The 15,624-nt window shown below is 42.8% G+C and overlaps 1 protein-coding gene across 1 annotated transcript in view; it reads right to left on the bottom strand.

Annotated features, from left to right (window-relative positions):
- Window positions 1-15,624, bottom strand: part of LOC126252737 (solute carrier family 22 member 7-like) — a 90,733-nt gene that overhangs the window by 46,037 nt on the left and 29,072 nt on the right. The window contains exon 3 of the mRNA XM_049953640.1: window positions 13,504-13,746. Within this exon, the coding sequence (XP_049809597.1) occupies window positions 13,504-13,746 (243 nt within the window). The remainder of the gene's footprint in view (window positions 1-13,503; window positions 13,747-15,624) is intronic.

Here is a 15,624-nt window from a genome sequence, read left to right as displayed (position 1 = left end):
CAGAAACTGGAGTAACCGTGACCTTAGATGGTTTACAAGTGACTGTTCACACTTTCGACACTGCCCGTACGCCGTATGGGCGCCCGTGTGTTGGCTGTGGAGACGGCGTCCTTATCCCGTGCGGGCACAGCTTTTCCATTCGCTGAAATGTGTTTCCCCACGTACTACGAAACTTTCGACTGTTGGATAGCCGTAGCAGTTCATATTTTATCCGCTAGATGCAGCAGGAATCGATTTACAGGTGTGCCTTTACTGAAAACATTGTGGGTTCAAATGGTTCAAATGGCTCTGAGCACTATGGGACTTAACATCTAAGGTCATCAGTCCCGAAGAACTTAGAACTACTTAAACCTAAGGACATCACACACATCCATGCCTGAGGCAGGATTCGAACCTGCGACCGAAGCGGTCGCGCGGTTCCAGACTGAAGCGCCTAGAACCGCTCGGCCGCACTGCACATTGTACGAACATCAGAAGATACTACCTGTGGGAACTCTCGTGAAGAACAGAAAGGGCCTGCCAGCGAGCTTCAAAGCAAAGTAAGTTAGTTTTTATCCTTTTTTAAAAAATAAAACAAGCATATATTCCAGACTCAAATGGCTAAATAACGTGTTATACATTGACTCTCCGCAAAACATCAGGCAACCACCAAAGAGATTCTGTATGTTCAAAAGAATATTTTACAAGAACAATAGAGCCAAACATTATCGTAATCTAACGTGGACAAGACTAGTGTAGACTGTGTCATTCAGCTTCACATCTACTGCCCATTCGCAAGAAAAACAATGATGTGGCAAAGAAGCTTTTCTTTCACTTTCTCTTAAAGTCTGCTGTGAATGATTGGTTTTATTTTGTACAAGGATGTTACCGGGCAGAAGATATCTCTAGTGGAATTTGTAAAACGAAGTTAGCATACACTCGTTAGCTGCGTGAGCAGACATTTGATCATTGGAAGCAACACCAGCCACCAGTGTAGATAGAAATTTTGGTCGTCATCTTCCAGAACAACAAAGGAAACGCCCCGCGCATCAGTAAAGTTTCCTTTGACAAAGGAAAGAGAGAGACTGGCAAGTGGATAACGAAAGAAACCAGATAGTGGTACAAACACTGCAGTGTCTAACTTCATGTACCACCACGTGTGTAAATTACATATAAATTACAAGTGATAATTTTTTGTCGTACAATGTAAATATGCAGTTGTTAAGTTATATTTTTCTTTTTATTTGTGAACTAATGTGAAACTTTTTCGAGTGAGGAGGGGGAATTTTTTCGTGTTCTTGGAAACCCTAATATATCAGTACTAATGCGAACACACACACACACACACACACACACACATATATATATATATATATATATATATATATATATATATATATATATAGGGTGTCCCATTTATCTTGGCCACCCTAAATAACTGTTTGTGCAGATGAAAATTACAAAATGTTTCAAGCAAATGTGCTTTAGCCGTCAGGGAGGACATCAATCAGCACGATTGCCTTTGTTGTAGCTTTGTTTTTTACAAACATGTGAACAGTAGTATGACTTTTTTGAATGGCACCCTGTATTTTTTATTCGGTAATTCATTTCCTTTCCTAAAGACCTATTTAAAAATGTATCACAGTGTACGATTCACAGAAACACAGCGTTATTAATTACATAACACAACATTGGCGTTGACGCTGCCAGCGTTTAGTGCAGGTACTCGAGGTAATGGAACACATCCACGTTCTGACGTTGATACAGGACAAACGTAAACATAAGTAGAATGCACACCCATCATTCTGTCAACCATCGTCGGTTGGAGAGTTGTGTGAGTAGAATGTACACCAACGAAGAGAAGGTAGAAATGCTACTCATATGTGGGGAATGTAAGTTAGCGGAACAGTAATTGCAATACTGTTTTCTTATGTACGGGTACATTTAGTACAGTAGTGTAGTCCTTTTAAATACTGTTGTGTAGAGTAGGCATACAGTAAAGGCTGTCCTTCCTACAAACTGCATCGACAGATGTTTCTTTTTTGTAGTTGTAGAAGGTAAGCCAAATGCTACGCAGGCAGTGAACTGTACAGAGCGATATCCTGACAAGAAAACACCTTCCCGGTGGATGTTTTCTCGTCTTGTGGCAACGCTTCAGGAAATGAGAAGTTTCAACCCACGACAACGCAATCGTCGTAGCACTCGCACACACGAAGCTGCCGAAGTTACTGTTCTCGCTTCCGTTGCTATGAATCCACATGTGAGCACACGACAGCTTGAACACGAGATTGGCATTCCTAAAACCAGTGTGCATCGTATTCTTACACGTCACCGGTTCCATCCTCACCGTGCACACCTACATCAAGAATTGCGTGGGAATGATTTCCGGAATCGTGTACAGTTTTGTCAGTGGGCACAGCAGCTAATCCTGGCCAACCGCAACTTCTTCTCCAATGTTCTATTTAACGATGAATGTTCCTTCTCAAACAAAGGACAGGCAAACACAAGAGACATGCATTATTGGTCCAGCGACAACCCACGATGGCTTAGACAGGTGGAACATCAGCATCGATGGTGAGTTAACGTCTGGTGTGGGATGCTCGGTACTACAATTATTGGCGATTATTTCATCAATGGTAGTCTAAACGGCACAGTGTGTGTCAGCTTCCTCAGATCAACATAATGCCTTGCGTGCACGTATTGTTCTGAACCGAAGGTATCCTGCCAGATGGATTGGTCGAGGAGGAACAGTTGCTTGGTCTGCTAGGTCTCCTGATTTAACTCCTCTGGACTTTTTTCTTTGGGGATGCATTTAACACGTTGTCTATTGCGATATTCCAACAACTTCAGAGGACATGCAGGAACGTATCATGCTTGCTTGTAATTCTCTTCAGCTGGCAACACCAGAAGCAGTAAATAATTCTTTCATTCGACGAGTGCACCAGTGTATCAGTGTCCAGGGTGACCACTTTGAGCACCTTTGAATGTTCTACTCCTGGGCAATGGTACAGGAGAGTCAAAGTCAATTTTGTGTTCTGATTTTACTTGGTTTTCCCTTGTTTTCTGACAACTCTAGCAAGTGGACGAGTTTGTGACCCCAGGCTCAAAGTCAGTGTTGTGTTATGTAATTAATAACGTTGTGTTTCAGTGAATGGTACACTGTGATACATTTTTGAATACGTCTTCAGGAGGAGAATTGAATTACCGAATAAAAAATACAGGGTATCATTTAAAAAAGTCATATCGTTGTTCATATCTTTGTAAAAAACAAAGCTGCAACAAATGAAATCATGCCGATTGATGTCTCCCTGACGGCTAAAGAACATTTGCTTCAAACATTTTGTAATTTGCATCTGGACAAACAGTTATTTAGGATGGTGAAGATAAATGGGACACCCTGTATATAAAAGCAAGCGTATTTTCTAAACCGTAATGTATGGGGTTTAAAATGATGTATATATATGTACCTCTGAGATGCTTCATTAATGTGTAATTATTCTTTAAATTTACAATATAATCACCAGTTCATCTGAAGAGGAGAGTTATCAGTGCTGAATGTGTTAAATGTAGTTACAAAACGCCATGCACGAGGCGAAACATGAATGAAGAAGAGCTGAAATGGTTCAGGAGATGAGGCATGCGACCCGTTTCATAAAGTAGACACCGTTGAGGAGAAAATAATTCAATTTCTCACCTTCGTCAGTCTATTCCGTTTCCTCACTGCCCGTGCTCAACAATACAATCAGCAGCTCATGGTCTCGTGCTTCGCAATGCTGACTCTCGATCAAGGGGCTCTGTATTCGATTCCTGGCCGGGTCGGGGATTTTCTCCACTAGACACTGGGTGCGCGTGGGCTGCCCTCATAATTATTTCATCATCATCGATGCGCAAGTCGCGGAAGTGGCGTCGAATAAAAACAAATACTTGCGCCTGTTGGCCGAACTTCCCAGAATGGGACTTCTGGCCAACAGTGCTACACGCACATTTCATTTCATTTCAACGAAAATAAGCAGAATACCCAGTAGAGCTTACACCTGAAATTGCACTGATGGACCAAAGCATTATGACCAGCTTTTTAATAGTGTCTTGATCTCCCTTTGGAGCTCATACATCAGCGATTATGCATGTCATGGATTTGCCCGATAGCATCCGAAATATATTCCATCGAGCTCATGCTCAAAATGAGTTCATCATGCTTCTCAAACCACTGCAGTATGATTCTGGCCTTGTAACACAGACAGTTATCCTGGTGGAAGATGTTGTTGCCACCCGGGAAATTAAGCGAGAAGGGATATAGGTGGTCCACAGCACTAAACATGCAACCCACATCTGCCATGATACCTTCGACAGTGCCACAGGACCCATGAAAACCCAGATCAGTGTCCACTTTAGCATAATACTGCTTCCACCAGCCTGCATCCATGGGACGGTATGTTGAGGATGTTGGTGGAGTAACTTGGGAACACATAGAGGTCACCTGCTACAGAGAATCCATGTTCAACCACGTGCGCTACATGGTATGCTCCAAAACCTTGTGTCTGTACCACCATTGTACTCTGTCTTCAGATCTCCCGCAGATCGCTGCCCATTCTTTTTCATGGGCAAGCTTCTGATGATGATGATTTTTGGTTTGTGGGGCGCTCAACTGCGCCTGTACAAATTCCCAACCTTTGCTCAGCCCAACCTCACCGCTTTCATGAATGAGGATGAAATGATGAGGACAATACAAACACCCAGTCATCTCGAGGCAGGTGAAAATCCCTGACCCCGCCAGGAATCGAACCCGGGACCCCGTGCTAGGGAAGCGATAACCGACCGCGAGACCACGAGCTGTGGACACAAGCTTCTGACCTCCTTGTTCTGTGATAAGTTACAGACATTCTAAAGCTTGTCGCCTGCTCGTGGTTCCACAGTCGTTCATCCATTTTCCGTAGATACTCACGACAGTAGCACGTGAACAGCTGACCAGCTACACCGTTTCCAAGATGCTCGTTCCCAGGTGTAGTGTCACAACAGTCTGCACTTTGCTGAGCCACGTATGTCAGTGGATTTCCCTATTTGCGCCCCACTTATACTGAGGTGAAAAACGTCATGGGATACCTCCTAATATCATGTCAGACATGCTTTTCCCCAGTGTAGCGCAGCAACTCGGCGTGGTATTTACTCAAAAAGTCGTTGGAAATCAACAGTAGAAATACTGAGCCATGCTGCCACTATATATATATATATATATATATATATATATATATATATATATATATATATATATAACTGCGAAAGTGTTGCCGGTGCAGGATTTTGTGCACAAACTGACCTTACGATTATGTCCCATAAAAGTTCCATGGGGTTCATGTCCGGCGATCTGGGTGGAGAACTCGCTCGAATTGTCTGCAATGTTCTTCAAACCAATCGAGAACAAGTGTGGCCCAGTCACATGGCGCATTGTGATCCGTAAAAATTCCATCGTTGTTTCGGAACGCGAAGTACATGAAAGGCTGTAAATAGTCTCCAAGAAGCCGAACACAACCATTTCCAGTCAATGACTGGTTCAGTTGGATCATAGGACACAGTCCATTCCATGTAAACACAACTCATACAAATATGAAGCCACCACCATCTTGGAGAGTGCATTGTTGACAAGTTGGGTGTGTGGCTTCGTTGGGTCTGCTCACACTCAACCCTAACATCACCATTTACCACCTGAGATCAGGACTCATCTCACCAGGCCAAGGTTTCCCAGTCGCCTACGGTCCAACCGATAATGTGACCACCCCATGAGAGCCACTGAAGGCGATGTCGTGGTGCTAACAAAGGCACTCGCGTCAGTCGTCTGCTGTCTTGATCCATTAACGCCAAATTTCACCGCACTGTGATTTCTGCGATTATTTCACGCCGTGTTGCTTGTCTGTTAGCACTGACAGCTCTACGCAAACGCCGCTGCTCTCGGTCGTTAAGTGAAGGCCGTCGGCCACTGTGTTGGTGAGAGGTAATGCCTGAAATGTGGTATTCTCATCACAGTCTTGGGACCTCGGAATATTGCAATCCCTAACGATTTCCGTAATGGAATGACCCATGCGTCTATTTCCAACTACCATTCCGCGTTTAAAGTCTGTTAATTCGCGTCGTGCGTCCATAATCACAGCGGATAGTTTTTCACACTATCATCTCTGTACAAATGACAGCTTCGTCAATGTTCTGACCTTTTATACCCAGTCTATGCGATACTACCGCCACCTGTATGTGTACATAACGTACGCCCACGACTTGTTTCAAGTCAGTGTATGTACGAGGGGACTCGAAAACGTAAATTACGCATTATTTCCGCAGGTCAAGTAGCTTTTGTTGAATGCCGCACTACACTTCGAAGTGACTCAGATAAATGACAGTATTTTTCCGCATAGTTACCAAATCTCTGCACAACAACCGTCGGAACATTTTACCAATCGTTCAGTTCCTTGACGATAGAAATCCGCTCACTGGCCCTGCATTCATTCAAGAATCACTATGTGAAAGTTCTCTCAGTTTAAAAATTCCCCCCCTCCCCCCTCCCAGACGTCTTTTCAGCTTGCTGAAAAGATGGAAAGATCTGGACTTCTCGGTCAGCATCGCTCATGTCTGTGCGGCATTGGTCAAATTTTTTGCGGCATTTCCTTGCTGATGGGCGAGACATTGCTTGTGGTCCATATAGTGCCAGAATTTCACAGTGAATCTGTATGCAATTTAGGCCTTTTGTGCACAAGATTCGTTCTCTTCCATGTACTTGAACTTTGGAGTACATTTGTAGATGTCGCTTCAGCTCCATCGTACACTGTGATGCATCGGTTACCCGTACTGCAGCACAACTCTGTCGACAGGAAACCCAGAACTCTCAACTGACTATGTTTTTTTGGAAATTTGTGGTAAGTTTCCATGGGACCAAACTACTGAGGTCATCGGTCCCTAGGCTTACGCCCTACTTAATCTAACTCAAACTAACTTACGCTAAGGACAACATGTGACGGTACGTCACATTAATGGACATTTGGAGAAAGGGAAAACAAGTTTTTGTTATGAGACGAGTGAAACATAAATTATTTAAAGACTAAGTACGTCTGCGCGATGTATAACAAATAGTAAAGAAGGTAAGTTATAATTATCAAAACACAAATATCGATGTAATTAACAAAACACAGTTTGTTAGTATAATCTCTGTGTAATATAGGCCATGAAGATCAGAGACAATGCTTTGATTAAATCAGCTCTCCTGTTTTGTTTCGTCTAGCGGTAGACCGCCATTGTAGTGCTGTTTGATAATTAACTTAAGTTTTATCTGTATTTTTGAAAGAGTGTATTATGGACTTAGTTGTCACCTCTCAAGAGCGCAACCATTAATTATAATTAACGACATTTTTACAGAACTTCGTAGTGCAGGGATCTCATCTCCCCTAGCAGGATTTAGTCGGCCATTACGCTGACGATTCATGTTATTAAAAAATGCGAGAGACTTCTCAATTTTGATCTTTCATTAATTTCAAAGTTAAAGACAGGAGTGATAGTTTTCATTTACTAAAACTCACAGCACTGAATGAGTTCAGTATGTTTCATTTTGGCCGCCTAACGCCAGATGAGATTCTCTCCAGTTTCGCCTTGCAAATAATGAACAAGAAATATTGAAAATCATTACATTCCGCAATATCTCAGTTAATCTTTGTGTAGTTTGGTATATAAATAACCAGTAGCCCCTGAGACCCATGTTAATAATTACAGTTTGCGTAAGAATACGCAAATTTTCTTTTCTAAATAACAACGCTCACGTAAACTATTTATTAGAAGGCGGTGAATTGCGCGTTGTGTTTAAAAAATATTATATCGTACGTACTTCGGTGCAGCTGATGTCCGTACGAGTGTTATCGCGGTGTAAGTTAACAAAAAGTCTCATGCTAGCCCACAATATTTAAAGCTACCCCAACCAAAATCATAAAAAATAATTATAAAAATAAAAATATGTAATTATCCAGTGATAAAGCGCCCCCACACCCACACACATACATATACACTTATACGGTGATAAACACACACATCCATGCCCGAGAGAGGACTCGAACCTCTGATGGGCGAAGACGCGCGAACCGTGGCAAGGCGCCTAAGACCACGCGGCTATCCATCGCGGCACTACCGACTATGTGACATTCTTGTTGCACAATGGACTTATTGTGAGGCGACATGCGTAATTTATTTTCTGAAGTTCCTTTGTGCTCTCGTTACAGCTTCTAGTGTCGGCATCGCCTCAAGGCAGCATTCAATCTCGTGGTCGGTGGTGGTCGTAACTGTTGGGTCATCACTGTAGGTTCAACCCGTGATGGGTTATCTCTCTACTTCTCGTTCTTCTTTATCTTTTGTCATTAACCAATAGCGTTACACTGAGATGGCAAAAGTATTGGGATAGCGATATGCACATGTAGATATGGAAATAATATGGTGTACACAACGTATGAGAGGTCAGTACTTCGCCGGAGCTGTCATTTGCACTCGGGTGATCCATGTGAAAAGGTTTCCGAACGGATTATAACCGTACAACGGGAATTAACAGAATTTGAACGCGGAATGGTGGTTCTGCCTAGATCCATGAGATATATCACTTCGGAAATCGCTAGGAAATTCAATATTCCGAGCTCCATAATGCCAAGAGTGTGCCTAGAACACCAAATTTCAGGCGTTACCTCTCACCGAGGAAAATGCAGTGCCCGAAGGCCTTCACTTAACAACCGAGAGCAGCGGCGTTTGGGTACAGTTGTCGGTGCTGACAGACAAGCAACACTGCGTCAAATGACGACAGAAATCAATGTCGGATGTACGACGAACGTAACCCTCAGGCCAGTGCGGCGAAATATGGCGTTACTGGGCTATGTCAGCAGGGCCTTCGAAAACATTGGTCGGACCCTAGACGACTGCAGAAAACAGTCCAGATTTCACTTGGTAAGAGCTGATGGCAGGGTTTGAATGGGACGCAGACCCCATGAGGCCGTGGACGCAGTTGTCGACAAGCTACTCGTGGCTCCATAATGGTGTGCGCTGTGTCTGCATGGAACAGACAGGATCTGCTGATCCAACTGAACCGAACACTGACTGGGAATGGTTATGTTCGGCTACTTGGACACAAAGATGGAATTTTTATAGATGACAATGAGCCATGTCAGCGGGCCAAAATTGTTCGAGACTGCTTTGCAGAACATTCTGGACAATTCGAGCGAATGATATGGACAGCCAGATCGCCCGACACGAATCCTATCGAACATTTATGGGGCTTAGTCGAGAGGTCACTGCGTGCACAGAATGCTTCACCGGCAACGCTTTGGCAGTTATGGATGTCTATAGAGGCAGTGCAGCTCCAGGAGACTTCCAACAACTTGTTGAATCAGTGCCGTGTCGAGGTGCCCCACTACACGGGGAAAAAGGATGTCCGAATTGTTTTTAGGGGCTATCCCATAACTTTTATCACCTCAGCTTATAATTATCGGCATGAAACTCATCATTCCCATTAATCCATTAGCTAAAAGCCACAGAATGTCGTAGATAGATATATCTGTCGAATGCAGTGACAGCGAGCGAATCATGGGCGCATATATGTGTGACACCCACTTGCACATATCCTGTTAGCTTCCCCCGGCCATACAACTGGCTTACCCAGTGAGCTACAGTGGTACCTACAGCTCAATGTGAACCCTCGAACCACGGCGCAATTATGCGTATTTTGTAAATGCAAATCACTCCCAAAAGTGAAAAGTATCAGATAAATATTGTGGGACTGACCAGGTGCCAAACCCATGCGCTTTGGGTCAGTAGTATGGCTCTCAACCACTGAGCGACCGAACCTCACAAGTGTATATTAATAGCGTATTGTTGTTGTTGTGGTCTTCAGTCCTGAGACTGGTTTGACGCAGCTCTCCATGCTACTCTATCCTGTGCAAGCTTCTTCATCTCCCAGTACCTACTGGAACCTACATCCTTCTGAATCTGCTTAGTGTATTCATCTCTTGGTCTCCCTCTACGATTTTTACCCTCCACGCTGCCCTCCAATGCTAAATTTGTGATTCCTTGATGCCTCAAAACATGTCCTATCAACCGATCCCTCCCTCTAGTCAAGTTGTGCCACAAACTTCTCTTCTCCCCAATCCTATTCAATACCTTCTCATTAGTTACGTGATCTACCCACCTTATCTTCAGCATTCTTCTGTAGCACCACATTTCGAAAGCTTCTATTCTCTTCTTGTCCAAACTGGTTATCGTCCATGTTTCACTTCCATACATGGCTACACTCCATACAAATACTTTCAGAAACGACTTCCTGACACTTAAATCTATACTCGATGTTAACAAATTTTTCTTCTTCAGAAACGATTTCCTTGCCATTGCCAGTCTACATTTTATATCCTCTCTACTTCGACCATCATCAGTTATTTTACTCCCTAAATAGCAAAACTCCTTTACTACTTTAAGTGTCTCATTTCCTAATCTAATTCCCTCAGCATCACCCGATTTAATTTGACTACATTTCATTATCCTCGTTTTGCTTTTGTTGATGTTCATCTTATATCCTCCTTTCAAGACACTGTCCATTCCGTTCAACAGCTCTTCCAAGTCCTTCGCTGTCTCTGACAGAATTACAATGTCATCGGCGAACCTCAAAGTTTTTACTTCTTCTCCATGAATTTTAATACCTACTCCGAATTTTTCTTTTGTTTCCTTTACTGCTTGCTCAATATACAGATTTAATAACATTGGGGAGAGGCTACAACCCTGTCTCACTCCTTTCCCAACCGCTGCTTCCCTTTCATGCCCCTCGAATCTTATAACTGCCATCTGGTTTCTGTACAAATTGTAAATAGCATTTCGCTCCCTGTATTTTACCCCTGCCACCTTCAGAATTTGAAAGAGAGTATTAATAGCGTATTAACACCGTTAAATTAAAATTAGGTGATAATTTCATGGACAGTGTAACAACTAAAATTTAAAGGTTTAAAATTATTACCTGAAGTGAAATGAACAACAAATATGCTAGTAATTGCAATATTTGAAGCCTCTAGAACCTTGTCATCAGGCTATCGACCAGTGCTGCCCTCGACACCCATTGGTCGTGATTGTTCCTATCCCCTTTCTGACCTTAATCAAGACGGACGCTCGACCGTCTTTGACTGGATCCCAGGTCACATCGGGGATCCCAGTGAACGAACATGCTGATCTGTTGACTAAGTTAGCTATCAGGATGACGACTTTGGAGTTGAGGGTGCCGGAACTGGGCCTGTGGTCGACTACCCACCACCAGTTGAACACTGATTGGTGTGCCCTGCTTTCTTCTAAAAGACTGCGAGAAATAAAGGCGACCACGGCCATGTGGCAGTCTTCCCTTCGTGCTTCTCACGGAGAATCTGCCATTCTCTGTGAGCTTCACATTGGCTACGCTTGGCTGACCCAAGGCCACAGCCTATGGCGTGAGCATCCACCCCACTGTCAGTGTGGTGCCAATCTGATGGCTGCTGAGTGCCTACATCCTACTGGAATGCCCTAATCTGCCCCCCCTCCCCCCCCCCCCCCCACACACACACAGACACAGTGAAACCCTAAACTTGTTGATATGCTGCCTCTGGTGCTAGCGGATGACGTCGGAGTCGCTGATCTGGTTTTAAATTTTAGCAGTGAAGGTGGTTTCTACTCGTCTCTGTGAGGAAGAGCATAATGGCCTCGTCATTCTCTTGAGGGGTTGGAGGGATTCCCCGTAGTCTGCTCGGACCCAGGGGGTACGTGGCTGCCCTTGATCGGTGGCCCAGCCTGGCTTTTGGCCTTCCCACATTTCAAGTTCTTACTCTTTTACTCGTATGTCGTTGGTTTACTATCTCGTCGTCGCTGTTGTCTTTCCTGAGGTTTTATAAACTTGTCTGTGTTGCTAGTTTCTGTTGTGATAATAGAGTGAGAGTAAAAAGCCAATCGCATGCAGAGGGTGCGTCTCCCATTACATAACATATTTTGGGGGCCTCCAACTGCTGTCTGGGCGGAGCAATACAGCCACTTTCTCCGACCTACACTTCACTCACTTCTACTTGCTTGTATCTCGAAATTTTATTGATTCTCAGTTACAATGGGTTCATCAGGATTTGTCTTCTGTGTCCTTCCTCTCTGAGGAACCACCCGGCTTGACACACATACGATGGAGTGACTGATAACCTCGTAGTTTGGTCTCTTAAACTCCATCAATCCAAGGGACATCACAGTAAAAGCAAAAACAGTAGCTGGTTATACCATAAAAATCTTTTTAAGGATTTAGTTTCTAAGAACTAATGGAGCACATCAAACAAATTTTTATCCACATTAAGAAATCGTCAGTTGGTACTGCCTTAAAGTTCTGGTTATGATTACAGAACACGAACAAACTTTATTTACATATAGCAGGAAAAAATGAATCGAAAACTCAAAATAACCCTTTCAACCTGGGAATAAATATGTTATAAACAGCCCAAGGCAAATAAGTGGACAACTAAAACCATAAATTTACAAATACATCTTACATAATTATCCTATATATTATATTTCCTTATAGAACAGAGTATGGATTGGTAGAAAAAACTAATAGCAAAACATTTGGTTGGCTGTGATCCAGCAACTATCAGCTATTTAATTACAGGACGTATATACACCCACTACGATTGCACAAAATTTTGTCAACTGACCACGATTTCGATTTTTCATCAGAAAAGGAAGTTACATGGAATACATGCAATCACACCATGGTTTCTGTTTGGCGAGAGCACTTTTGCTCAGACGTTTTAAACCATGGTGTGATTACATGTATTCCATGTAACTTTCTATTCTGATGGAGATTGCCCTACTGCAATCGAAACCATGGTCAGTTGACAAAATTTTGTGCAACCGAAATGCCTGTATATATGTCCTGTAAATTAATAGTGAAAAATTGATTCTGTAACATACTGTCACAATGCAATACATGGTACTGGAATATCTTAAATCTTAGGTCAATGATGTGTAATATTAATCTACTTTCAGCTTCTTGAACTTAACTTAGTATTATTATAGAAAAGTGTGAACGATAGCTGTGTGTGTGTGTGTGTGTGTGGACACAAGAAAGCGCTGTAAAATCGTTATGCAACTAAACCCTTAAGTAGCTTTGGCTTCTATGTACGAATAAGATTATCTTTAGCTTTTCTCTATTTATTAACATAAATGTCTAGTACTACTGAAAAAAATCCATGGTGCATTAACAAGTAACTGACTTCACCACAGTGCGTGCAGAAAAAGACATATAGGAACACGTCGACGACAATGATAATGTACTCTTATTATAGTGACTGAAACGGTAGCGACTTGTGAAGAATGTACCACGTATTTGCCGTTATTGAAAAACCGATCAAAACTTCTAAAAATACCTCAACTTCTTATTTACTAAAAATAATCAGTTTGTCTTTTCGTGAATTAATCAAAATTATTAAGTGATTCATGATGGGTGAAACCAGCGATAAAAAAACAGCTACGCACATGTCGCCTATGTAGCCAAACAGTAGCCCCAGGGCCACTCCAATAATCTGTGAGTAGAACAAGACGTCATTGACGGCCTGCTGGTTGTCGCAGACCCAGTTCATCTGTGACGTCACCGTCAGGGAGAACCAGGTGTCGTCGTACTCCCAACCGTGCTGGCACTTCACAGGTTCCCTGCTGCCGCCGGAGTCCGTCACATCGCTCTGGTTGTACATCAGGCACTTGCTGAACGAGGCCCCTTCCCTGTAACAGGGAGGAAATAGCGGTAGGGCATAAGAGAGGAACTCACTGCGTACTCATGTGACGCGAAAACAGTGGAAAACTAAATATCCGAAATAATTACATCCAGACAAGTAGAGAGATTCTTGATATTACTGAAGAACTTTTTGTCGTGTCGTATTAACACGCGACTGTTTCGTGACCTTGAATTGTCTCTATACGCTGTGAAATGCACAAATGTTTTGAACAGTGGCACATACGAAAATGTCAATGTATGTGGGCAGAGATGGGTACTAGCTTGGGTAGCCACAAGCAATTGAACGTATTTTCTAAGTACACAAAGTCTTAATATTAGCCTTGATTCTTTTTTTTTTTTTCAGCCCTCGTACACGATATTTTTCAGGGGAGCTTAAGAATACGCCTGAAGTAAATGGCCTTTCCATTGTGATTGAGTTGATGGAGCAAGTTCAAATTTGTTGCAGCGCAAGCACCTAACCAGAAGCCGAAATATAATAATGGACGAACAAGCCACGACGAATAGTTCCTTAGCATTGGGAGCAGCATCATTCCTTCTGCACCGATGTACGTATCTACTGGACGACATGAAATTTATGACTCAGTATGCTGACAGATGTCTGAGAAAAGTTCCAATAGGCATTACCGGAGAAAACAAAAGCATTTCATATACAGTCCTAGAAGGGAAATGTTACATGATGAAGCACCATTCCGATGTATATGAGACTGTGGAGATGTTCATCACATGACGAGTTGTTAAATGATTAAACTTTTATTCCTCCCGGAAATGGTGTAAATTAACAACATCAGTTTGCAAAAACAGACGTAATGTCTTATGGGATAACAGCAATCAGTGATTTTATAATGTTACTTAAAATCCGTCTTGATTGCAAATTTTTTTATTATTTATTTATTCATATGACCGGTTTCGGTTCATTCAGAACCATCTTCAGATCTGATATTTCAGTTACAGGAGTAACCCGTCCAAATCCAGCAACTTTCACATGCTACGTCACATAAAATTTAATGTGACGTAGCATGTGAAAGTTGTTGGATTTGGACGGGTTACTCCTGTAACTGAAATATCAGATCTGAAGACGGTTCTGAATGAACCGAAACCGGTCATATGAATAAATAAATAATAAAAAATTTGCAATCAAGACGGATTTTAAGTAACATAACAACATCAGTATGAGGTGTGACACCCGTGGGCCCCAAGACACATTTGTGTTTATCGTGTTGTGGAAGCAAACAGCCTCCTAATATGGCCTTGGGGAACCTCTTGCCATGCCTGAAACACATGGTGGGTCAGTCACAAAAGTTGCTGGCTAGAAGCCCGTAGGAAGTATACGTCATCCCGTCGTGTTTGAGACGTTCCCTGTAGCTGACAAATCAGAGGACTGGTCAAACCATTCAGACATTCGTACATTTCTCAAAGTGTTTATGGTGGGAACTGCAATGTGGGGTCTCGAATTGTCCTGAAACATTGGGACCCTGATCATTAAAATTATGACAACATGATTTCAGACAATGGAAAATCCAGGATGGAATGTAACAATACGAGAGAACGAAAGTTGCTACTCACCATATAGAGGAGATGCTGAGTCGCGATAGGCACAATAAAATGATTTATACAGTCATAGCTTTCGGCCATTAAGGCCTTTGTGAGCAGTAGATACACATACACACACGCACACACACACTCTCACGCACGCGCAACTTGCACACACGTCTGCAGTCTCAGAGAGCTGAAACTACACTGCCAAGTTTAGTTTCTGCTCTCTGAGACTGCAGACGGGTGTGCAAGCTGCGCTTGCGTGAGTGTGTGTATACGTGTGTGTATGTGTGTCTACTGCTGACAAAGGCCTTAATGGCCGAAAGCTATGA

Source organism: Schistocerca nitens, chromosome 4 (genome assembly GCF_023898315.1).
Source record: "Schistocerca nitens isolate TAMUIC-IGC-003100 chromosome 4, iqSchNite1.1, whole genome shotgun sequence".
In the NCBI taxonomy this organism is placed as follows: domain Eukaryota; kingdom Metazoa; phylum Arthropoda; class Insecta; order Orthoptera; family Acrididae; genus Schistocerca; species Schistocerca nitens.
Note: the sequence above shows the minus strand (reverse complement) of the source record. Positions and strands in the feature narration are given on the sequence as shown.